General features: G+C 36.4%; 1 protein-coding gene across 2 annotated transcripts in view; it reads left to right on the top strand.

The window, feature by feature from the left end:
• The window catches only part of NEURL1B (neuralized E3 ubiquitin protein ligase 1B), a 100,928-nt gene that overhangs the window by 53,203 nt on the left and 19,859 nt on the right, over positions 1–27,866 (top strand). Inside the window, exons 1-2 of one of the 2 annotated variants that reach the window (XM_053717130.1) lie at positions 4,043–4,193; positions 21,802–22,362. In XM_053717130.1, coding sequence (XP_053573105.1) covers positions 21,876–22,362 — 487 coding nt within the window. In that variant the 5' untranslated portion in view covers positions 4,043–4,193; positions 21,802–21,875. Of the gene's footprint in view, positions 1–4,042; positions 4,194–21,801; positions 22,363–27,866 lie in introns of those variants that run through there. The other variant, XM_053717129.1, reaches the window with a different exon arrangement.

Raw genomic sequence — 27,866 nt, 5'->3', positions numbered from 1 at the left:
AAGAATGAGTTAGATGATGGAAAAAAGTATTAGCGACTATATCGATATAGTGTACAGTGACAAAATGTAACTCAATGGGTTTTTTCCTTTTTTTTTTTTTTCTCTTTGTTTTTGTGTGTATTCTTTCTATTTGTTTAACTTGTTTATTGGTATTGTATTGATATTAAGATTAAAGTTTTATAGGGCTATCGCCCCCACATTAAGATAATCCCTATGGAAGGAAATATATCAGTTACAGTTTACAGAGATGGTTAGAGGGAAAATATATTTATGAGGAGTAGCTCCTCCACACCTCTGGAAGAAACCTACAATTCTGTCATGACTTGAGACGGCAATAATATTGATATCTCCACGATAACAGGGGGGATGTACTGTTTATGGAATCCTAAGAGACTCAACTACTAAAGAATTCCTCTGGAACGGATACCCCTCCTAGGGGTAGGACTATGTACTTCAGATTCTTTAGTCAGATGTATTCTTGTGATAAAATGTCTGTAAGTCTTATGTTGCTGATGGTGGAGAGGAGTGGCTAATAAAAAAAATAATTATTTCATCTAAAGTGACGCAAATCAACTCCAAAGGTTTGATTTGCCCGCGTGGAGCGATGTTGTGAAGGTTACTAACATTTTGGTTTTACATTAAATCAATATGAGAAGGATTTATCTGATTATCTGTGTATTGTAGTTTTAGGTCTACATAAGAATTTGCAGGAATTGCTTCCACAGTAATGTCGGTTGTTGGTCGGGATATTCATTAAAGGGACATAATACTCATATGCTAAATCACTTGAAACTGATGCAGTATAACTGTAAAAAGCTGACAGGAAAATATCACCTGAGTATCTCTATGTAAAAAAGGAAGATATTTTACCTCACAATTTCTTCAGCTCAGCAGAGTAAGTTCTGTGTAAAAAGTTATACTCAGCTGCTCCCAGCTGCAGGTAAAAAAATTAAAAAAATGAAGAAATGAACAGCAGCCAATCAGCATCAGCAGTGCTGAGGTCATGAACTCTTACTGTGATCTCATGAGATTTGACTTAACTCTCATGAGATTTCATAGTAAGCTTCCTTTACCTGATTGGTGAAATAATATGAGAGTGCACGAAGCTCATCCTTTCAGATGTCCCAGGACAGACACATTAATATGCTGCTTAGAAATCCTAACCTAACTTGTAATACCAGTGCACATTTGAGTTAAGTTAAGCGCAAATATCGCTTTCGGTTTTGCGCTCCACTTATAGTCTAGCTCTAAATATGTTGTGCCATAGGTTAAAACTACAACTCCCTTCTTATTACTACCATTGATCTTTTTGCAGTCTCTATGCACATACTTTCATCTCTTCAGTGTAGAGAATGGCAGGAGCGATGCCCTCCGCTCTATCCTCTAAATGCTCATCTAGAGGTATAACAAGCAGGGGCCAAGGGCAATTATGAATTGCAAAATAACTTTTTACAAAATTAATGTTTTTATAGCCATGTAAAACTGTCAGAGTTTCTGTACATACCAAGCAATCGCGGTCTATGTTGCAAGGTCATGGTTTTGGCTCCTAAAGGTTACACTCCAGCCTAATTGGTAGCAGTGGAAAGACAATTCTAAAAGTTAAATTACAGGAAAAGCAGGAAATATAAATAATGTACATTACATTTTTAAATATACATAGTTAAAGGGACACTGAACCCAAATTTTTTTTCTTTTGTGATTCAGATAGAGCATGAAATTTTAAGCAACTTTCTAATTTACTCCTATTATCAAATTTTCTTTATTCTCTTGGTATCTTTATTTGAAATGCAAGAATGTAAGTTTAGATGCCGGCCCATTTTTGGGTTGTCCTTGCTGATTGGTGGATAAATTCATCCACCAATAAAGAAATGCTGTTCAGAGTCCTGAACCAAGAAAAAAGCTTAGGTGCCTTCTTTTTCAAATAAAGATAGCAAGAGAACGAAGATAAAGTGATAGTAGGATTGCTTAAAATGTCATGATCTATCTGAATCACGAAAGAAAACATTTGGGTTCAGTGTCCCTTTAAACATTTTATCATATTTAGTTTCCATTTTAGTAATTTCACTGTTCTTTTGAAGCTTGATTAGGCTACTGATTCCAGAAAAGTTGAAAAGACATTTTGTGAATTAAAGGTACAGTCAAGTCCAAAATAAACTTTCATGATTCAGATAGGGCATATATATATAAAATACAGGGCTGGAAAATGTCACTGTTATTGGACAAATGAGAAAAAAAGTGCCCCTCCCCCCTATCTTTAACATTCGTTATGTGGTAAGGATGGGTGATCCCAAAAATCACAAATAACTGCAAAATAAACTAAGTTGCCATTTGTATAAGCATATTAACAACCTCCATTCTTTAACTCTTGTAACCAAGTCAACTACCTGTTTAATCAACTTTTTTGGGGATATTTCCTATCTTCACGTTAACCGTATGATCAGAAATATCTCAGAGTTGTTCTAATATGCTATATTTAACATATGACAGCATGTACTGAACATGTGTGACATTACACACATCTTGCTTGTTGTAAAAAATTGTACTTCCCATACTCCCTAGAGAGGACAAAAAGCAAAACTGCCTAAACCCGTTATTTGATTTGCAGCATTTGCAGGTTACAAAATGCATGGGTAAGTACAATTTTTATACAAAGAAAAAGGTGTTTAAAGGGACAGTCTAGTATAAATTAGACTTTCATTATTCAGATAGGACTTTTAATTTTAATCAACTTTCCAATTTACTTTTATCATCAAATTAGCTTTTTTCTCTTGGCATTATTAGTTTAAACTATAGGTAGGCTCATATGCTAATGTCTAAGCCTTTGAGGGCTGCCTCTTATCACATGCTTTTTAAATCTCTTTTCAACACAAAGAGACAGAAAGTACACATGGGCCATATAGATAACACTGTGTTCAGGCACAGGGGGTTATTTAAGATTTAGCACAAAACAATGCTAAATTTAAGACAATAGATAATAAACAGTCACAGTCATGTGATCAGGGGGCTGGAAGAAGGTTCCTAGATAAAGGTAATCACAGAGGTAAAAGATTGTAAGTTCCCACGGGAATAGGGCCCTCGATTCCTCCTGTATGTGTTTGTAAATTCTGTCCTGTCTCTTAGTCTTAGAAGTTTTATACTAATGTTTTATTTAAATGATCTGTATCCATGGACAGTAATATAACTGTGTTAGTTGTGCAAAACTGGGGAATGGGTAATAAAGGGATTATCTATCTTTTAAAACAATAACAATTCTATGGTAGACTGTCCCTTTAAAGCCAATTTACAACAGTGGTTGACACATTTATTTCAACCTTAGGGGCCACCTTGCATACTTGAATCCTATGAGCCATGGTCCTCTGCCAACCAGGAAGCCCTGTCATAAAATGATATCTAGTTATGTTTGTGTGCATTGTATATATCAGCATTTACCCAATCAGGGGCTGAAGGTAATTTTAACTTAATATTGGCTAAAATTTTAGCCAGGTGGTCAGTAAAATCAGCCGGGTGTTGCACCTGGTAAAAAGGTCCTGGGAAGAACACTGTAATATATATATATATATACTAAATATAGAGAGAAATAGGTGTTATAGGGATATTCTACTATTACTGACCAGGTGAGGTAAAACATCAAGGTTGTATTGTTATTGACGATCAGTTACTTATGTTTTTTTTATTTTTAAATTGAGTGGATGTAATGTTTAGTGCTAGAGAAAGCAACATGTTAGATGCATATGACTGCTTACTGTACATTTATTTACTAGGAGTCATGTATTTATGTGTGTATATGTTTAAGTGTGTCTATTATTGCAATTTTTCCCCTTTTTTTACAGTAAGGTCTGAGCTTTGTTAATTTGATCTCTATTTCATATCTCATTGTTGGGACCCAAACCAGGTGACTGCGCTATTTAGAGAGGGTCACCAAAAGTAGGAATGTTAATCACATCCATTAGGCCCAAGGCAGTTTCGTATAGCAGCATACCATGCATTCTAAACTCTATTTGTATAAGGGGTGTTTTACCGAGTTTATTTCAGAGAGGTCTACAAAGAATAGGCAGTACCACATCTTCATCCTAGATATGTTTGTTCAGTTAAAGATATTACAAGCTGCTAAAAAGAAAATAATATTCTCTTTGGGCGAATTACAACAACTGCCATTTTGCTTGTTAACCAGCCGCATCAATTTCAGAACTTAGGTGAGAAATATTATTTGGGTCACTGTTTAATTACAACTGATCTACATCTTTAAGTTTAATTTGTCATATTGGCAATGTACCCCCTTTAGCTTTATGTCTTGATTTCTAATGATTCATCTGCTATGTTGCATGTCCTACCTTCCTTATAGTTCTTTATAAAAAAAATAATGTGTGTGTATATATGTGTGTATATATGTGTATGTATATGTATGTATATGTATGTGTGTGTATATATATATATATATATATATATATATATATATATATATATATATATATATATATATATATATATATATATATATATATATATATAAGCTAGGAAAGGGAGGGGACTCTCAGGATTTATATACATCAAAGTTAGTTTATTGTTTACAGAGCATTCTGTTTTGCCGGTGGTGTTGTGTGCGGCTGCTAGTCGCCGTTGTGAGTTCTTCATCTGTCTTGATGAAGGCTTCTATGTAAGCCGAAACGTCGACCTATCCTTATGTGTGTGTATGTATGTGTGTGTATATATATATATATATATATATATATATATATATATATATATATATATATATATATATATATATATATATATATATATATATATATAATAGCATTTTATATTTTTTCTCTTGTGCTCACCATACACATTTTTGTTAAACAATATTCTCCCTTGTTTATTTGTCTTAAGGAAGTGTTTTCTTAATAGGATGGGATTAACCACAAATATTCACTTTCTCATTCATTCCGAGTATACATTTCTTACCCCTATGTTAAAAGGACATAGTACCAAAATCTGGTAATACTTTGATTGCCTGTCAGTAATTTAATTTGAAAAGGTGTTGATGCAAAAAAAAAAAAAAATTTTATAATCTGGATTCACTTAAAGGAATAGTCTAGTCAAAATTAAACGTTTATGATTCAGATAGAACATGCAATTTTAAGCAACTTTCTAATTTACTCCTATTATCAATTTTTCTTTGTTCTCTTGCTATCTTTATTTGAATGTAAGCTTAGAAACCAGCCCATTTTTGGTTCAGCACCTGGGTACCGGTTGCCGATTGGATGGCTACATTTAGACACCAATCAGAAAGTGTTTCCCAGGTGCTGAACCAAAAATGGGCCGACTCCTATGCTTGCATTCTTGCTTTTTCAAATAAAGATACCAAGAGAACGAAGAAGAAATTGATAATAGGAGTAAATTAGAAAGTTGCTTAAAATTGCATGCTTTATCTGAATCATTAAAGTTTAATTTTGACTAGATTATTCCTTTAAAGTTCTTCAAAAAATAAAATAAAAAAATAACAAATAGTTGCTACTTAGTCACATTAAAATATATGTTTCCCAAATTATATATATTCATTTATTAGTATATTTGCAATTTAGGGGATGATTACAATGTTGTACATATTTTCACCAGATGATTTCTAGTCATGTGCCCTTTTAGAAATGTTGAATTTGGATTTGCTGTGTGTTGTACAATTGAACAAATAACTTTGGCTCTGAAAACATCGGAACGCCACTACCTGCTGCCTTATTCAGCATTTGTTTATACAAACGAATGCTGAATTTGTAAAAGTGCACGATTTCTGAACCTTGGCTGATATTGTCAGGTTTTTTCCCAGTGACCACAATCCTAAGATGCTTCTGCTGTTAAAACCCTTCCAGCTCACACATTAAACCTCCTGAAAACAACACAAAATTGTTGTCGTCTTTATTATTATTAATCTCCCGATTTTTCAATTAAAAAACCCTATGTGCAGGATTAAGGCAAACAAAATGGTGATGTTTTTGGGTTTAGTGATTACATCAGAGGTATCAAGACTAGAACATGTTTAGCATAGGATCATTTGTCATTAAACCAATTTTGTCATTAAACCAATAGTGAAAAGCTGTCAAAACATTAAACTGGTTGATCGTGATCACTTCTAAATCATAAAAGGGCTTATTTGCAGCTGTTGACAACAAATGGTTGTGAAATTTTCTAGATTATTATGAATTTGATTTTCTAATTTAGGTTATTGTTATTCATATACATAAGTACACAATATTAAAAATAATTAGGTCATACTAAAAAAAAAAAAAAAAAAATCTATGGAGAAAATGCATTAAGCTGCATTTGCATCTTTTGAGGCTTTGTGGAGTGAGCCTTCAATAACAAATGTACGAAGCCGAAACTCCTTTTTGCTTTTCCTCCAGCAAAATAAATCTGATAAATCACCCAGACATTTCCTTTTTCAGATGATTGACATGCCCTGCAATTGATTACGTAAGAGCAGGGGGCAGCATTGCACAAGAGTGCTCTTGTGCAATATTAAGTTTTACCACACAATGCTGCATCACAAGTGGCAATTGCAGGTGAACAAGATATCTACTAGACCCTCATCAAAGTAGCGAGTGGCAAGATCAGCTTTGACCTAGTGAGACACGAGCTTTAGATAAGATACAAAAGTTGTGCCTTTCTAAATCTCTCGTGCTAAGTTATGGTTTAGAAAAACCATGGAAACGCCCACACAGTTAGCCTCCTATCCTAGTCTGTGGGATTGCTGATCCAAAGTCTAATTACGTTCCCATAATAAAACAGATATGCAAATATATAACAATCACACACATTTACACAACCCAAGTGTTAAAGTTGTAATTACTGTTTATCCATCTTAGCTGTGTGAGATATCATGTATTGGGTCTTTTAACACAACTATAGATTTGTTCATGTAAGAGATGCTCTCTGGCAATAGATTCAAAAAGATAGGTGAATTGAGCTTCAATTAATTTCATATGAGCACCCATCAATGTAACCCAAAGACTTGAAGTCTATGCAAACACACTCAATAGTATTTGGATAGATACATGCTCTATGGTTTTATTCATACTGGCAAGTGTGCATGTGCCTATAGCATATGAAAGATGAGTCTAAAACTATCTAGCCGAGGATGACAAACCCAGAAAGTGAAGTGTTTTTCTGTTTTCAGCAATTTTTATAAAAAGGTGTTTCCCCTGATTGATATGATTACATGAAGGTTACATATGTAATATAATACAATGAGAAAAAAACAAGTCACTTTGCACTGACATGTTGTAGCTATAAAAAGCACAGTCGTATATTGTCTGAAGCATATTACATGGGGGCGTGTCCTGTTTTTGTTTTATGCAATCATATGTTTGCTCAAGTACAAAGCCTGGCGAGGCAATATAAATAGCATGCATGAGCCATAGTGATACACATTAGTTTTGCCCAACAGGTTATGCTTGTCCTTCGTGCAGACAAACCTAGTGTATCTGAGGTGATAAAAATATGCTAGAAAAAGAGTGGTTCCACTTGATTGCCTTTAACCCCTTTTATACCACAGAGTTGCAAAGTATTGCACCCAGGGGGTTAAAACATGATAATGACTCGCTAAACTGTTCAAATAAGTTTTAACTATTTTGAAATCGTTGACTGACTTTTTGGCTTTCCTGAATGATATCTTAAATGGAAAGTTTACCCTAAATGTTTCTTCCCTTTAATACAGTCCAGCAGGTAAAATTGATTATTTGGAACAAATTAATTTTTTTTTTTTTTTTTATAAATAACTTCTTTACCTTTTATATCAGCATCTGAAATAGCTGTGGTATCCCTACCTATACTAAAAGTTTCATAGTATAGGCTATAAAAAAAAAAAGCTGTGTAATCATAGCTAGCAGAAGAAATTACACTCCCAGTGGGAGGTAGGTGAGATAAGTAATAAAATGTTAAATTTAAATTGATTTCTTTAAGTATTGGACTTTGTTATTAAACACAGATAATATAAATAATTGTGTGTGTACAGAAAGTGATAACATAAAGAGATCTGATTTCCGTGCAAGCTTAACATTTTTGTTGATGGGTTGTGGTGTCAGAGAACAAAACCAGCTATTTCATAAAATGTAAATGTAGCCATCAATCAGCAAGCACTACCCAGGTTGCTGAACCAAAAAAATGGGCTGGCTCCTAAGCTTTACATTCCTGCTTTAAAAAAAAAAGAACAAAGAAAAAATGATAATAGGTGTAAATTAGAAAGTTGCTTAAAATTGCATGCTCTATCTGAATCATGAAAGAAAAAATGTGGTTTTCATATCCCTTTAAAAGCATTAATGCCTTAATATAATTTGTTATTGTGGAGCTGATACTCTTTATAGAGATGTGAATTCCAACATTTTTCTTTTGTGATTTAGAGAATACACTTTTTTTTAAAAAAAAAGTTTCCAATTTACTTCTATTATCAAATTTATTTTTTCATAGCATTCTTTGTTGAAGATTACCTAGGTAGATGGCGTGCAGATTTCTGAGGCAGTACATGACAGAAGTCTTTCCTATACTTTAAATAAAAACATTCAAATTCAACCAGATGATGGGAGCTTGTCCAAAATTAATCTTTGAAGGCTGAAGAGAAGAGTACTGACCAGAATTTCAGGATTCATATCTCATACCTACACTTTGTTCACATATTCTAGGTCCTTTTTATTGACGTGTACTTTGGAACATCCGTTATTTAATTGTAAACTGTGAATTATTATAAGAAAAGGGAACTTTGTTTTTACTGTAGGGTGGGCCCTACATCTATTGGTTATCTTATTAGTGAAGTAATATAATTTTAGTGCAGGCATGTGAGTGATAGTGAGAACAAGCAAAAATTTGTTTCTTCTGCTCATTTCCATTTATTCATTTCTGGCACCACTGTTTACCATGTTAGCCATATACAGTTTATGTTGTGCGCTAAAATTCTTTTTTTTAGTTGTCTTTAAAGGGATGTTAAACTGTAAAATAAAATTTACTAGGAGCACTGTGGTTAAGGTTAAAACTTTAGACTTTATTATTGAATATTCAAGGTGTGCAAGCCCAGAGGGTAAAAAACAGTATAATCTGTGCAATATTAAACAAGAAAAAATGTGGCTGACCGGTTTTGGCTGCTGCCTTACTCCTAGCCTGCTTAAAACATACACAAACTTGCTAGTTTAAAAACCATATGTCTGAGTGCCTATTGGATATTGGGATACACACACCTCCCTTTCCATAACCAATCAGGCTACTAATTAATCAAAAGCACTCCTAAACTACACAAACGGCTAATTGTGGCTGAGTTCTACTGCTCTGTCTATCACTTTGCAATCGCTATTGATATAACCAAAAAATGTGACTACATTCTAGTGGAGTCAAATATGTGGAGAGACCCATGGGACAGTAACAGAATGTTAAATATCAATATAGCTTTGACGCTGAGCTGAATATACTCAGTATTCTTGGCCAATCAGGCTCTCAAGTTACCAAAGCTTAAACCAATCAGACACTTGAATTACCGGAGCCGGTCTGAGTTATAATGGCCTCTTTAGAATGGCACTCTGACACTGTCCAATGAGCATCTTTAATTTGTAATGCACTCCCCAAACCTTCGGCCAATCAAACCTCCTGTTATGCGGAGTAATGCGGAGCTATAATTCTCCGATCTAATGTGCACAATGCCAAAGTATCTAGCACATGTATATGCTGGAATAAGTCCTGCTCACTTCATATATTCCAAACATTCTGGGCAAATTATCTAATTATTGCGGGACCAGTTCTTAAGTGTGGATGCCTGGTAATATCAGCACTCCGCTCCTGTCCAATGTGCCCTATTGTCTGCAAACACACCCTACGCTTTTATAGCCAATCCGGTGTCTTGTCGAAATCTGCGACTCAATGGAATTTGTGACCGTTACGTCACCACATTCCTGACCGCACACGTGACTGGTTGACCACCAATCACCTGCTAGAGACACCTCCTTCGTCACGGTCGCACATTCTGAGTGCTCACATTGATCCAGGTGAGAAAATTATACAAGCAAAGGAGCTATTGCCTTGTGCTCTTTTATTCTCCTAAAGCAACTTATCTCTAAAGCACCACACCGGCGGCAGAGTTAAGATGTTGCTTGCCCTCAATATTAGATATTTCTATTTGAATCTCTCTGCGTATTCACTTTTTAGGTTCACGTCCTCCGTCTTTACTACACACATCTACTTTTTCGTGTCGCATTACTGTCTTAACTCCAAGTACTTAATATTGTTACCTGGTATATAGGCATTAGGTCAGAATATATTATTGCCTCTTCGTAAGCGAGCACTCAGAATGTGCGACCGTGACAAAGGAGGTGTCTCTAGCAGGTGATTGGTGGTCAACCAGTCACGTGTGCGCTGAGGAATGTGGTGACGTCACGGTCGTACATTCCGTCGGGTCGCAGATTTCGATTCTACACCGGCTCTGTGTTCATTGAAGTAAGGCTGTATAGCAAACATCTAATAAAATCTAAACATAGTCTGTACTACAATCTTGCCATCCTGTTGAAACTTAGGACCCTGGGAATGTACATGAAATGGCTTAAAATTAATTATATCGATGTGTCCAATCTGTTCAATTTACAAGTTCTCCTGTGTTTAAAGGGCTCGCCCCTTTTGACCTATCAGATGCAACACGACATGCAATAGCCTATATGAATGTTGCTTATTGTAACTGTGGATATATGACTACCAACTCCAACCTACATCCTGCAACACATTACGAGTGCCCCTAATCTCTCATATAAAGAATATATCAATAGCTTATATGCAACACTTTTTTGTTTTTACGTTCTACTCGTCATTCTTCAGAGAGGTGATGATGAGGCAGACTCTAGTATTAAAATCTTATCCCACACCTTTTGCCTACTATATAGTATCAGTGTGAGAGTTAGTAAGCTAGATTAATAATACACAATAGATGTATATAGATTCTGACAAAGTAACTCAGATACGGATAACTCACATAAGGGTTATACTATGCCCATTGAGAGAACGAAACTACCAGAAGATAATGAGGTCAAATTCCGAGTTTAGCCTAAAGATCCAGAAGGCCTCTCTTTCTCCAAGTTTTCGTGCCCTGTCCTCCCCTCTTTTTTGTGGGAGTGCCCTTTCTATAATGGTCCATGTAAAGACCCTTGTGTCTTTCTGATGAAGAACTGAAAAATGATTAATTAGGGGGGTAGTCAGCACTCTTGCTCTAATGTCTGTTAGGTGTTCTTTTATCCTTACCCTGGCCTCCCTAGTCGTGAGGTCAATGTACTGAAGGGCACATTTTGTGCAAGAAATAAGATACACCACATAAGTGGAGCGACAATTCAAGCACAGACTCTTCTGGAAACTCTCTTCTGTGACCATGGAGTTAAAGACTTCTCCAGTTGTGACTCTCTCACATGCTATGCATGCTTAGTAATGGCACCGATAGGTGCCATTAAATCTCAACCAGGAAGAGTTTGTTACTTGTTCCTTTCGTAACCTTGTGGGGGCTACCTGATTGCCTATTGTCCTATTTCTCTTGTAGGTAAATCTGGCCCCTCTTGTCACCGTCTCCTTTAGATCGTCATCAGCTGACAATAAATTGAAATGATTCCTTATGATCTGACGGATCTGGGTATACTGTTGTGAATATTCTGTTATAAATGTGACCTTACTGTCTGTCTTCTTTCCTGGTTACCCAGGGTGCTGAACCAAAAATGGGCTGGCTCCTAAGCTTTACATTCCTGATTTAAAACAAAAAAGATACAAAGAGAAAGAAGAAAAATTGATAATAGGAGTAAATTAGAAAGTTGCTTAAAATTGCATGCTCTATCATAAGAGAAAAAAATGTGGGTTTCATATCCCTTTAAAAGCATTAATGCCTTAATAGAATTTGTTATTGTGGAGCTGATACTCTTTTTATCTTTTTTACATTTTTATTTTGTGATTTAGAGACTACACTTTAAAAAAAAAAAAAAGTTTCCAATTTACTTCTATTATCAAATTTACTTTTTTTTCATAGCATTCTTTGTTGAAGATTACCTAGGTAGATGGCGTGCAGATTTCAGGAGTCATTCCTATACTTTAAACAAAAACATTAAAATTCAAACAGATGATGGGAACTTGTCCACAATTAATCTTTGTAGGCTGAAGAGAAGAGTACTGACCAGAATTTCAGGATTCATATCTCATACCTACACTTTGTTCACATATTCCAGGCCCTTTTTATTGACGTGTACTTTGGAACTTCCGTTAATAATTGTAAACTGTGAATTATTATAAGAAAAGGGAACTTTGTTTTTACTGCAGGGTGTGCTATACATCTATTGGTTATCTTATTAGTGAAGTAATATAATTGTAGTGCATGTGAGTGATAGTGAGAACAAGCAAACATTTGTTTCTTCTGCTCATTTCCATTTATTTCTGGCACCACTGTTTACCATGTTAGCCATATACAGTTTATGTTGTGCGCTAAAATTCTGCTACGTTTTAGTTGTCTTCAAAGGGATGTTAAACTGTAAACAAATGCTAGACATAATCTATCCAAAGCAAAGATCAGCATTACATCAATATGTATATTTTACAATTATATTTGTTTCGCTAAATAAAGCGCTGTAGAACAATATCCCACAACACACGTCTCATTGCTAAAGGGTATAATGTAACAAAGCACACATTTTCACATTTTTACACATACATCAGAATAAGAAATCCCCAGCACCTTTCCTTGCGAGTGCTGTGTGAATGCTGCCTGATCGACACACTGCACCTCTACACCTATTGCCTGGATGCAGCCAGTCTGACAGGACGGAGCAGTCGCAGTGCTGACATGCTTGGGGCAGGGGCATTAAAGGGACATTAAACCCCCAAAAATTATTTCATGATTCAGACAGAGAATACCATTTTAAACAACATTCCAATTTACTTCTATTATCTAATTTGCTTCACTCTTTATATAGCCTTTGTTAAAGAAATAGCAATGCACATGGGTGAGCCAATCACAGGAGGCAAATATGTGCAGCCACCAATCAGAAGCTACTGAGCATATCTAGATATGCTTTTCAGGAAGGAATATCAAGAGAATGAAGCAAATTAGATAACTGAAGTAAATTAGAAAGTTGTTTAAAATTGTATTCTCTATCTGAATCATGAAAGAAAAAAATTGGGTTTAATGTCTCTTTAACACTAAAAGATGCAGTGCACGCTTCTTTTATGTGCACTGTACTGCGTTTGTGGGTCGCCAGTGACATCACCGGCCAATTAACGCATGCGCTCTGCTGATTGGCTAGAGACACCCATGTGACTTAAAAGGACGGGGAATCCATTTAAAATTTCAAACTGATTGTTCTCAGAAAATATGCATTGGTTTTGAATAAGGTTAGTATCAAAATGATTTATATTTTATTATATACATAATTCTGTGCATTTCCTGCAATGTTGACTGGTCCTTTAAAGGGACATGAAACCTAACATTTTTTGTTCATGATTCAGAGAATACAATTTTTAAAAAGTTTCTAATTTACTTTTGTTATTAAATTTGCTTTGTTCTTTTGTTATTATTTGTTGAAGAGGTATCTAGATAGGCACTACACGACAGGAAATAGTGCTCTTGCTTATGTTTAACATTGTTTCAAAACTGCTGCCATATAGTAATGCAGGTGCGTGGACACACCTGAACTTGCCTTCCTGCTTTTCAACAAAGGAACAAAAAAATAAAGAAAAATTGACAATATAAGTAAATTAGAAAGTTGTTTGAATTGTATGTTCTACGTGAATCATGAAAGAAAATGCTTAGGTTTTATGTCTCTTTAAGATGCAGCTTTATATAGACTAAACTGGATACTAAAATTGGCTTGTGACTGAGATTTGCTAAACTAAATGTGATTCCTTTATAATTAGTAAGTTAGTGCAGGGTTAGGGTAATGTACAGGGCACAAACTAAATATAGTACCAGTTACATATAAGTGTGAGCCTACCATACTGACTTTTTTCATATTGCCTTAAAAGGATAAGAAACCTAACATTTATCTTTTAGACACAGAGCAGTGATGCCTAACCTTGGCACCCCTGATGAATCAGAACAATGCTCAACTAGACTGCAGTGTGCCTAAGCATCATGGGTAATGTAGTTTCAAAACATCTGGGGTTGTCAAGGTTAGTCATCACTGCGATAAAGCCTATGGGGCCCATTTATCAAGCTCCGGATGGAGCTTGAGGGCCCGTCTAAAGACCGCTGCTCCATAACCTGTCCGCCTGCTTTGAGCAGGCGGACAGACATCGCCGCAATTCAACCCGATCAGGTCCGACGGACCTTTGTTAAATAGGTTTCTATATCTCACAGCAAGTTGGGTGTCATGAGAGTCAAAGTGCATGGTAAATAGAATTTGCTGGCAGACTGGGGCCACTGAACAACAAGCCGCTCAAAAAATGCTCATAAAATTTGGAGCAGGCTACTAGATTGTGATCAGATTTCTCAAGACCTAGGATGATTGTGCACACAATGTAGTATATTATTTGTAGTTAACCACTAATATATTAAATACTAATGTTGTTTAGTAATATATTCCCTTCCCAGCCTGGGAATATACATTTGCTTCCTAAATACTAAACATCCTATAGAAAATGATGACGCTGCACTACAATCATCACCAATATAATGTATTTAAACCTTGAGCGCTAATCAAATATTTTGTGTCATTAATAACACAGAAGGGAACGGATACTATAAAGATTGAGATCAGTATCTTGTGTGTTTATATATATATATATATATATATATATATATATATATATATATATATATATATATATTTCTGTTTGTCTATGTGTGTGTATATATATATATATTTCTGTTTGTCTATGTGTGTGTATATATATATATTTCTGTTTGTCTATGTGTGTATATATATATATATATTTTTTTTTCTGTTTGTCTATGTGTATATATATATATATATTTCTGTTTGTCTATGTGTGTATATATATATATATATATATATATATTTCTGTTTGTCTATGTGTGTATATATATATATATTTCTGTTTGTCTATGTGTGTGTATATATATATATATATATATATATATATATATATATATATTTCTGTTTGTCTATGTGTGTATATATAGAGATGTGTATATTTTGTTCTGATAAATATATATTTTTAAATTTGTTCAGCATCTCTAGAGTAAAGGATAAAAAAGTGTGACTTATCTACTTAGTGAAAAAGTAGCCCCCCCTGATCCAGCAGGTGTTATTTAAATAAAACACACAATAAATACAATAACATCCTTTCCCATTTCCATTTGGCAACTTTCCCATCACACTTCAGTTAGGGTGTTTTTTCTTGCTTCTGCACGTAGACAACTACTTTCAGATGTGCCTAAAATGTATCTAATAAGCAATGCAAATGTACACCTCATTCCTCTTAAATGTTAACCTTTGTTGTCTCTGGTACCAGTATTCCACTAAGAGTTTGCAATATAAAAACTTTCATGATTCAGATAGGGCATGCAATTTTAACCCTTTCGTGACAGGGTTAAAGTGTCTACATCGGAACACCTGTTCCGATGTAGACAAATTGAAACTACGCGATCGTGCATACGATCGCGAGATTTCAATTATTGGATCGCATCTGGGGGGCGTCCCTACAACCCTAGGAACGCCCTCCAGACCGCGATCAAGTCCTTGAAGCGCAGAAGGCTTCAGGACAGCCGTTTGATATGACGTTCTATTCCGTCATAACGGCTTTAAAGCCCAGTATAAATATGACGGAATAGAACGGCATAACGGCGTTAAAAGGTTAAACAACTTTCCAATTTACTTTTATCATCCCATTTTCTTTGGTATTCTTCATTGAAATCTAAGCCTAGGTAGGCTCATATGCTAATTTCTAAGCCCTTAAAGGGACAGTCTACTCAAAAATGTTCTCCCCTTTAATTTGTTCCCAACGCTCCACTTTACCTGCTGGAGTGTATTAAATTGTTTGCAAGTATTTCCATGAACCTTATATTGGCATTTGAATTAGTTTATTTAGCCTGTGTTGTCCCCACCCATCCTGAAAGTTTTTGGCCACGAGGCCCAGCTGTATTAACACAGCCAGTAGAAGAAATTACACTCCCAGGGGGTTATAGAAGAGATAAGGTTATAAAATGTTAATTTTACATTGTTCTCTACAAGTATTGGTGATTGTTTTATGGACAGATATAAGATAAAGAAGCAGGTTTATTTACACAATGTGATAAAGTAATGAGATCTGATTATACCTACAAGCTAAACCCATTTTATTAGGTTGTGGCTTCAAAACACAAAATCAGCTAAATCATATACACAAATAAGCCTTAAAAAAGCAAATCTCATACATTTTATACTCTGCAGCGGGTAAAAAAAGTAATTGGAAACACATTAAGGGAAAAACAATTTTATAGTATACTGTCCCTTTAAAGGCAGCCTCTTATCTCAGTGCATTACAGCTAGACTGTGCTTGTTATTGTGTGTCAAATAGATAACATTGTGCACAGTCCCATTGAGTTATTTTTGAGTAAGCACTTATTAACTAAAATTAAAGTCTGTCAAAAGCACCTAGATAAGGGGGCAGTCTGCAGAGGCTTAGATACAAGGTAATCACAGAGGTAAAAAGTGTATTAATATAACAGTGTTGGTTATGCAGAACTGGGGAATGGGTAATAAAGGGATTATCTATCTTTTTAAGGCAGTTTGTAGTAATTCAGTGCTTGATAAATGTAGTTAAACTCTAAAGCCATTTAAATTATGTTTAACTCAATCAGGAAACTCATGTTTGTGCACAAACCATTCTTTAGGAACAAATGGCTGATTGTGAGGTGCACATGAATGATAAAAATAGGAATATACTACAAAGCTGTGTTTAAAGGGACATGAAATCCAACATTTTTCTTTCATGATTCAGATAGAACATACAATTTTAAACAACTTTCTAATTTACTTCTATTATGTAATTTGTTTCATTCTCTTAGTATCATTTGTTGAAGGAGCAGAAATGCACTACTGGTTTCTAACTGAACACATGAGTGAGCCAATGACAATCGGTGTGTATATATATATATATATATATATATATATATATATATATATATATATATATATATATATATATATATATATATATATATGCAGCCACCAATAAGCAGATAGAACCTAGGTTATTTGCTGCTCCTGAGCTTACCTAGATAAACTGTTTGGCAAAGGATAACAAGAGAATGAAGCAAATTAAATAATAGAAGTAAATTGGAAAGTTGTTTAAAATTGTATGTTCTATGTGAATCAAGAAAATGTGGTGTTTCATGTCCCTTTAAGTAGTAAAAGTAGCATATTTAGTGTTTGTGCTGCCCTAGGCATTAGACATCTATCTGAAACCCCCATCTCAACCATTTTAAAGGGACAGTCAAGTCCAAAAAAAACTTTCATGTTTCAAATAGGGCATGTAATTTTAAACAACTTTCCAATTTACTTTTATCACCAATTTTGCTTTGTTCTTTTGGTATTCTTATTTGAAAGCTAGACCTAGGAAGGCTCATATGATAATTTCTAAGCCCTTGAAGGCCGCCTTTAATCACATGCTTTTGTATTTACTTTTCACAGCAGGGGAGAGCTAGTTCAGGTAAACCCTATAGATAACATTGTGAGCATGCACGTGAATTGTGGCAGACACTGCACTAATTGGCTAAAATGAAAGTCAATAGATAATAAATAAAATGTCATGTGATCAGGGGGCTGTCAGATGCTTAGATACAAGTTAATCACAGAGGTAAAAAGTATATTATTATAACTGTGTTGGTTATGCAAAACTGGGGAATGGGTAATAAAGGCATTATCTAGCTTTTAAAACAACAAAAATTCTGGTGTTGACTGTCCATTTAATCTTGCATTAGTCCCAGCCAGAGGGCAGGGATACACGGAGGGGTCATGCACACAAGCTAACTGGGAACTATTGGTTTTTTCTTAATAAACAAAACCATTGGAGGGAAAGCTTTACAAATGGTGGCCTTCTTATTTATAACACATAAAAAGTTAAGTTTCTGCAAATTACAACTGTTTTTGTAATGTTTTGCTGTACTATTTACACATGAATCGCGCATTAGTCACAGCCAGAGGGCAGGTTTTGTATTGTGTTTTATACATTTTATTTTCTTTAGTTATATGATTCTGTTAAAGTGACGGAAAAGTCAAATTAAATAATAGAGCGTGCAATTATAAACACCATTCTAATTAACTGTTGTTCTAATGGTATCCTTTGTTGAAGAGTAAACCTAGGTAGGCTGTCAGTAACTTAGGAGCTTGCACATGTTTATTAGTATTCTATGGCAGCAGTGTTTTGCAACTATGCATAATATTGCTGTAAACATTGTTGCAAACACTGCTACCAGATAGCTAAATATACATGCACGCTCCTGAGCTCACCTAGGATTAGTAAAATTGATAATAGAAGCAACTTGGAATGTTGTTTAAAATTCCATTCTGTGATCAATCCATTTGTTTAATTTTGAGTTTGCTTTAAATAGGGAGAGAAAAGTGTGTGCCGGAGTGCCTGCAGCTGCATTTCCTTCTTTTCTTTATGCCTGACTATTTTTATCTGGTGGTTTTTGTGACCTTATTAGAAACTACTGTAAGTGCATTGTATAGAGTTTTGCAAAATGCCTTCTAAATAGCTGTATTGTGCTCCACCTCCCTCAGTCCATTTCATGGCTAAATATACCCTCCGTGCTAAATGTCCTTTTGCAGCTTCACCCAATCGTTTCTCTAGTAACCAACATAGCAGGGCTTGTGACTGCAGACACTAAATCTTCCTTTTAAGAAGCAGTAATACAGAGTTTTATAACTGGCATGCACTCACAAATATTAGCCCTTATCGCTAATCTAGAGCTTTGCAGAAAAAAATCTATAAAGTATATTCTAAAAACCAACTGATAAGTAGGCTCTACCCATTAACATACTCCTATATTCAGGCAAGTTTATATGGAAAAAAAAGTTTCCTGTGTAAATTTTAAGAGTGAACATGAGAACCGCAAGTGTATTGAATCTAATGTTTATACATATTTAGAGAGAGATCCCAGAAAATAAATGACACATGGATATTCTCATGTTAACGCACTGTATATGACAGAAGCTTGATTGAAGATTTAACATATCCACAAATGTTAACAATATGGTAAATGTCACTTTTGTAAAGCTATACTTTCTCATAGTCACATGCTCATGAATGCAGTTCAATTATTTATGTAATACACATTAGCACAAAATGCTTCTAGCGAAAGTTATCACTATTGTAGTGCTACACATATCGTATGTATGTCACAGGCATCCACAGTCAAACACTGCTCATATTGTCATTGTATTCAGCTATGTCACAAATAAAAAGGACAGTAAACATTGTTTAATTACAATCTATTCCTGTTGTGTTGCAATAGAATAATATATTAGAGAAATCTTATGGTTTTGCCTTATTTGGAGGAGCCAATCTGGGCCTTAGTCAGCAGACAACAAAGCTAGCCACTGTCATAGTTAGTATAAAATGCATTATTTTGCAGTGGTTATCCGATGAAGCCAGTTAGGGACCAATATGTAGCATAGTTAGCCTTGAAAAGTTACCATGGAGCAATTTCTAATTCTCAGAACTTGAAAAGGCACATTTGTCAGAGCTAATTTACATGAAAAGGGGGCAGTATAAATAATAAAAATATATTGCAAAGTTGTTTCATTACTAATAACTAAACATTTTAAATAAGAATTTCAAGGCCTCTTTAAGTCATCACAAGCACAATATACACTGAACAGGTGCAGTGTTTGAATGTGCACATTAATAGCTACCATTAAACCAGTGATCACGTTTACTAGAAGTATTTTTTTTGGATAATGTGTGTATTGCAAAAAGCCTCAATTCAAAACTGAAATGTACTTATGAGCATTTCAATGTTGCTCTTTTGTCCCTAATGCATAGTTAGTTGAAAGCTGTGTGTTCTGATCCTTTTTACATCTCAGGTTCACAAAAAAGAGTTAATCATTATTAGGTACAAACATTACAATATGTAGAGGTAAATTAACGTGGATACAGCATACCCCACAATCTGACCCATTTCATTGCACACTGAGTGACATTTTTGCATCTTAACAAGCCTTGTGTTAATGTTTAATACTACAGTGGCCAAGCAAGCCATATGACACAGATGTATGACCCAAGGAACGTGCCAATATTCTACATCTACATATGAATTACTGTGTGTGGAATGTGTGTGTGTGTGTGAAACTGCATAGCACAGGAAAATATGGATGCTGTTTCCACTCTCATATGATGTTTTTTTTTTACCTGATGAATAAAATATAGCTGGTTAGTGCCAAAACACAGTACATGTATTCTAAAATACTCCACACTGTAGGCTAGGCAGACACCATCTTTATCTTTTCATTAACCCAATATTTTGCCACACCCATAAATACATAACTGTTCATAACCCTGAAAGGGTTACATTTTTCCAATACTTAAACCCCAGAGGAAGGAAGGAAGGGATAGCAGGGGGCTGCACGTAACTTTTAGAGGGATGAATTTACATTACCTGACTTCTTTTAAATTTCAGCCAGACAGCTGATCCTGTATTTGAAAAGAAAGCCTTGTATGTTAAAGGAAACAGTCTCTGCATATTTCCACTAACAATTCCTGTACAAATCAGCAGGAGCAAATGTGCAAGGAAATTGCTCTTGCTTCTGTACCAGAATATTATTTTTTTGTCTTTTGAGGTTTTCAATCAAACACAATAAAGGAAAGGCACAACATTGTTAATCTTAGGATCTGGATCTGAATTTGTTTGTTTGTAATTGTATATTGTTTAAATAGTGCAAAGTAATCCTATAATACAAGGATATTATTATTAGCTTTACCTAATGTGTAGTGCTACAACCTGCATATAATGAATGCATGATGCATAAGACATTCTGTTTTATATACACAAGTAGAACAAAATGCAGTCCATATTATATTGGTTTAGTTAAATGTAAATCAACTAAGTTACAGTTGAATTTTAGTTTTGTTTTGAAACCTCTTTCTAGTTGGTTTTGTAGCTTTAAAGGGACAGTCTACACCAGAATTGTTATTGTTTTAAAAGATAGATAATCCCTTGTTTACCCATTCCCTAGTTTTGCATAACCAACACAGTTATATTTATATATTTTTTACCTCTGTGATTATCTTGTATCTAAGCCTCTGCAGACTGCCCCTTTATTTGTTCTTTTGACAGGCTTGCAGTTTAGCCAATCAGTGATGGCTCCCAGGTAACTTCACGTGCACGAGCACAGTGTTATCTATATGAAAAACATGAACTAACACCCTCTAGTGTTGAAAAACCTGTTAAAATGCATTCTTAAGAGGCGGCCTTCAAGGTCTAAGAAATTAGCATATGAACCTCCTAAGTTAAGCTTTCAACCAAGAATACCAAGAGAACAAAGAAAAATTGGTGATAAAAGTAAATTGGAAAATTCTTTAAAATTACATGCCCTATCTGAATCATGAAAAAAAAATTTGGTCTAGACTGTCCCTTTAAATTCATACAACCAGAATTTCTGCAGTTAAAATATACTGACTATTTAAAATGTACAGGCTTGTTGTAAATTGTTAGCCCTAAATGGAGCCAACTGCCTGTCCATTTAAGTAAAAAAACTGAGATCAGATTAGTTCTGTTTATTTTATGTACTTTTCTAACAGATTAACTGTATTTTTCCCTTAAAAATGTGATTATGAATTGATTAATGTAATATTTTTAATAGCAGATTTTTTTTATGTCTTACACAGATACAAACCATCTCAGTCGTCCAGTGGTCAATAGACCTTGCTACACATTTCTCAACTGTGGCCAGGAAAGGAGGATGGTTCTATCCAGAACAGAGCCTCCTCGCTTCCACTTGCAAGCCAAGGGCAAGAATATTCGCCTGGACACTCATGGGCGAAAAGCCATTAGACGAAATAGCTTTTGTAATGGGATCACTTTTACAAGTCGACCCATCCACCTATATGAGAAGGTGCGCCTGAAGTTGGTTTCTGTCCACCATGGGTGGAGTGGGGCATTGCGGTTTGGATTCACCATCCATGATCCAGCACAGATGAAGTCAGAGGATATACCCAAATATGCATGCCCAGACTTAGTTACAAGGCCAGGATATTGGGCTAAAGCTTTGCCAGAAAGGTTTGCTCAGCGAGATAATATTTTGGCTTTTTGGGTTGACCGACATGGAAGAGTATTCTATAGCGTTAATGATGAAGAGCCCATTTTATTTCATTGTGGAGTAAAAGTATCAGGCCCGTTGTGGGCCTTGATTGATGTGTATGGTATCACCCAAGAAGTGCAAATACTAGGTAAGTCTCATTTCAAATCTTCATATACTGTATATTTTTAGGTTCAGTTTTTTTTATATATTTTACAGGACAGAAACATAGTTATCCGTCTTTCTATGTTCAATTGTTTTCCTTTAATCAGTTATAACTACCTGTAGCTTATAGTCCCAAACCTTTTAATTGACCTATGGTTACATGATGAGGTGGTATATTTTCCGCTGCAAGAAAAATGGCCAAAGCATAGTAATTTGGTGCCATGTATGCCAGCCACAACCTTACAAACACATTAGAATATTTTACTATTGTATATCTGACTATCAGTATTGAAGATATTAATAAGAATGTGAGATCGGTGGTGTGCTTTCATTTAAAGGGACAGTCTACTTGACAATCGCTATTGTTTAAAATGATAGATAATCGTTGTATTACCCATTCCCTAGTTCGGCATAACCAACACTGTTATATTAATATACTTTTTACCTCTATGATTACTCCTGCAGACTGTCGCTTATCTCAATGCTTTTTACAATCTTGCATTTTAGCCAATTAGTGCTGGTTCTTGTATAACCATTATCATTCTCCACAGGAGTGAGCACAATGTTATCTATATGGCACACATGAACTAGCACAGTCTGGCTGCTGTGCAAGATTTAAAAAGCACCAAGATAAGGGGTGACCTGCAGGGGCTTTAGCAACAGGCAAACTTAGAGGTTATAAAGTATATTAATATTACAATGTTGGTTATTCGAAGCTGGGTAATGGGTAGTAAAGACGTTATATATCTTGTTAAACAAAAACAAAAAAATCAAGTAAACTGCCCCTTTAAATATAACACAAACTCTCTGGTACATAGTCTGTCCTTACATATTGACAGTGTTAGCCCTTTTTACATAAACCTCAGCAGAACAAGGCAGTAAACTATGTTAAGTGTTTCCCTATTAGCTACTCATTGCTTCCTTGCTGTGATTGAGCTGTTTACTTCAATGGACAAAGTACATGGATCTAGTCTTCTTTAATCTCCAGTAGCATTCCCTCTTGCTTACTGTGCTTGGCCGCTACTGTTCCCATACCGAGCACCCCCCCCTGCTTTTAGCATCAATTGCTCTGCCTACTGTATATCGCGTATCTCCCACAAGAGACTCTTTAGGACCTCTTATATAGCATTCCTCTGTTATCAGTCAGGGTTTTTAGAAAATCCAGCACTTGACCCTCCAGAGAAACACCAGCGTACCTTTTATCAGTAAATACAGGAGTGTTCTAATTCACTTTTTAAGATCTTGGAAATTTCCACCCATTAAAAAAAACAAATCAACAAATTACCTCATTTAGACAAGAAACTGGAGCATGTTATTTTCTAAGATGTCTGTTGGCAGAAACAGGTGTTACAGCTCCTATCCCAGTAAATTCTTTGTTTTATGATTGTATATTTATTGCTGAGGTCTGTACTGTGTATTGTGTGTAAAAAGACATTGTCAGCTGTTTGTTGTACAGTTTGTAGAAAATAAAGTAAACTGCATTTATGTACAGTTTAAGGTTTATACACCTTATACTATTTGTTTATACTGGGATAGGCAAGGCGTCCGTACACAGACACTGGTGTCCGTGACTGGCCCTTACAGTGTCCGCCGCCCATTTTGCTGTGGGGAGGGAGGAGTAGGACAGATGAATGCTGGTTCTGACTCCTCCTTAACACACGCAGCGCCATATTTTGCAAGGTTGTGGCCACTCCACGTGATGCCGCTTAGTACCGTGAAAATGACTAAGTGAGACTGAGAGAGAAGGAAGATTCAAGAAGCAAGCTCCCACTGTGTCCCTGGAGCTTTATATGCAAAGCCTTTTAACCAGCACCTGAGGTTTATTATAAGTAGTATTTAATTAGAAAGAAAAGATATACTAAGGTTGTGATTCACAACCTTATTATACCTTTTATTTCGGATTAAATAATAGGAAAGGGAGAATATGTAGTGTGAATAAAGTTAGTGGCTTGTCAAGAGACTGCTAGCAATATTGGGTGATAAGTTATGGAATAAATAAAGCCTGAGTGAAATACTGGATGTGTATCTGCATCTGTATAATAGCACCCAGCACTATATAAAGACACAAAAGTGACACTGGCACATGGATATAGCCAGAGGAGGGCTGGTTATAGGATCAGTGGTATCTGCATCAGTATAATAACTCCCAGCACTATATAATGACACAGTAGAGACACTGGCACATGGGTATAGCCAGAGGAGGGCTGGTTATAGGATCAGTGGTATCTGCATCCGTATAATAACACCCAGCACTATATAAAGACACAGTAGTGACACTGGCACATGGGTATACCCAGAGGAGGGCTGGTTATATGATCAGTGGTATCTGCATCTGTATAATAGCACCCAGCACTATATAAAGACACAGTAGTGACACTGGCACATGGGTATAGCTAGAGGAGGGCTGGTTATAGGATCAGTGGTATCTGCATCAGTATAATAACATTCAGCACTATATAATGGCACAGTAGTGACACTGGTTCATGGGTATAGCCTGAGGAGGGCTGGTTATAGGGTCAGTGGTAACTGCATCAGTATAATAACATTCAGCACTATATAATGACACAGTAGTGACACTGGCACATGGGTATAGCCAGAGGAGGGCTGGTTATAGGATCAGTGGTATCTGCATCAGTATAATAACACCCTGCACTATATAATGACACAGTAGTGACACTGGTTCATGGGTATAGCCTGAGGAGGGCTGTTTATAGGATCAGTGGTATCTGCATCAGTATTATAACACCCAGCACTATATAATGACACAGTAGTGACACTGGCACATGGGTATAGCCAGAGGAGGGCTGGTTATAGGATCAGTGGTATTTACATCAGTATAACACCCAGCACTATATAATGACACAGTAGTGACACTGGCACATGGGTATAGCCAGAGGAGAGCTGGTTATAGGATCAGTGGTATCTGCATCAGTATAATAACACCCAGCACTATATAATGACACAGTAGTGACACTGGCTCATGGGTATAGCCAGAGGAGGGCTTGTTATAGGATCAGTGGTATCTGCATCAGTATAACACCCAGCACTATATAATGACACAGTAGTGACACTGGCACATGGGTATAGCCAGAGGAGAGCTGGTTATAGGATCAGTGGTATCTGCATCAGTATAACACCCAGCACTATATAAAGACACAGTAGTGACACTGGCACATGGGTATAGCCAGAGGAGAGCTGGTTATAGGATCAGTGGTATCTGCATCAGTATAATAACACCCAGCACTATATAATGACACAGTAGTGACACTGGCTCATGGGTATAGCCAGAGGAGGGCTTGTTATAGGATCAGTGGTATCTGCATCAGTATAACACCCAGCACTATATAATGACACAGTAGTGACACTGGCACATGGGTATAGCCAGAGGAGGGCTGGTTATAGGATCAGTGGTATCTGCATCAGTATAATAACACCCAGCACTATATAAAGACACAGTAGTGACACTGGCACATGGGTATAGCCAGAGGAGAGCTGGTTATAGGATCAGTGGTATCTGCATCAGTATAATAACACCCAGCACTATATAATGACACAGTAGTGACACTGGCTCATGGGTATAGCCAGAGGAGGGCTTGTTATAGGATCAGTGGTATCTGCATCAGTATAACACCCAGCACTATATAAAGACACAGTAGTGACACTGGCACATGGGTATAGCCAGAGGAGGGCTGGTTATAGGATTAGTGGTATCTGCATCAGTATAATAACACCCAGCACTATATAATGACACAGTAGTGACACTGGCACATGGGTATAGCTAGAGGAGGGCTGGTTATATAATCAGTGGTATCTGCATCAGTATAATAACACCCAGCGCTATATAAAGACACAGTAGTGACACTGGCACATGGGTATAGCCAGAGGAGAGCTGGTTATAGGATCAGTGGTATCTGCATCAGTATAATAACACCCAGCGCTATATAAAGACACAGTAGTGACACTGGCACATGGGTATAGCCAGAGGAGGGCTGGTTATAGGATCAGTGGTATCTGCATCAGTATAATAACACCCAGCGCTATATAATGACACAGTAGTGACACTGGCACATGGGTATAGCCAGAGGAGGGCTGGTTATAGGATCAGTGGTATCTGCATCAGTATAATAACACCCAGCTCTATACAAAGACACAGTAGTGACACTGGCACATGCGTATAGCCAGACAAGGGCTGGTTATAGGGTCAGTGGTATCTGCATCAGTATAATAACACCCAGCTCTATACAAAGACACAGTAGTGACACTGGCACATGGGTATAGCCAGAGGAGGGCTGGTTATAGGATCAGTGGTATCTGCATCAGTATAATAACACCCAGCACTATATAATGACACAGTAGTGACACTGGCTCATGGGTATAGCCAGAGGAGGGCTTGTTATAGGATCAGTGGTATCTGCATCAGTATAACACCCAGCACTATATAATGACACAGTAGTGACACTGGCACATGGGTATAACCAGAGGAGGGCTGGTTATAGGATCAGTGGTATCTGCATCAGTATAATAACACCCAGCACTATATAAAGACACAGTAGTGACACTGGCACATGGGTATAGCCAGAGGGAGAGCTGGTTATAGGATCAGTGGTATCTGCATCAGTATAATAACACCCAGCACTATATAATGACACAGTAGTGACACTGGCTCATGGGTATAGCCAGAGGAGGGCTTGTTATAGGATCAGTGGTATCTGCATCAGTATAACACCCAGCACTATATAAAGACACAGTAGTGACACTGGCACATGGGTATAGCCAGAGGAGGGCTGGTTATAGGATTAGTGGTATCTGCATCAGTATAATAACACCCAGCACTATATAATGACACAGTAGTGACACTGGCACATGGGTATAGCTAGAGGAGGGCTGGTTATATAATTAGTGGTATCTGCATCAGTATAATAACACCCAGCGCTATATAAAGACACAGTAGTGACACTGGCACATGGGTATAGCCAGAGGAGAGCTGGTTATAGGATCAGTGGTATCTGCATCAGTATAATAACACCCAGCGCTATATAAAGACACAGTAGTGACACTGGCACATGGGTATAGCCAGAGGAGAGCTGGTTATAGAATCAGTGGTATCTGCATCAGTATAATAACACCCAGCACTATACAAAGACACAGTAGTGACACTGGCACATGGGTATAGCCAGAGGAGAGCTGGTTATAGGATCAGTGGTATCTGCATCAGTATAATAACACCCAGCTCTATACAAAGACACAGTAGTGACACTGGCACATGCGTATAGCCAGACAAGGGCTGGTTATAGGATCAGTGGTATCTGCATCAGTATAATAACACCCAGCTCTATACAAAGACACAGTAGTGACACTGGCACATGGGTATAGCCAGAGGAGGGCTGGTTATAGGATCAGTGGTATCTGCATCAGTATAATAACACCCAGCTCTATACAAAGACACAGTAGTGACACTGGCACATGCGTATAGCCAGACAAGGGCTGGTT

This window comes from Bombina bombina, chromosome 6 (assembly GCF_027579735.1).
Source record: "Bombina bombina isolate aBomBom1 chromosome 6, aBomBom1.pri, whole genome shotgun sequence".
Taxonomy (NCBI): Eukaryota; Metazoa; Chordata; class Amphibia; order Anura; family Bombinatoridae; genus Bombina; species Bombina bombina.
The sequence above is the reverse complement of the archived record's forward strand: the minus strand, read 5'-3'. Positions and strand labels throughout refer to the sequence as shown.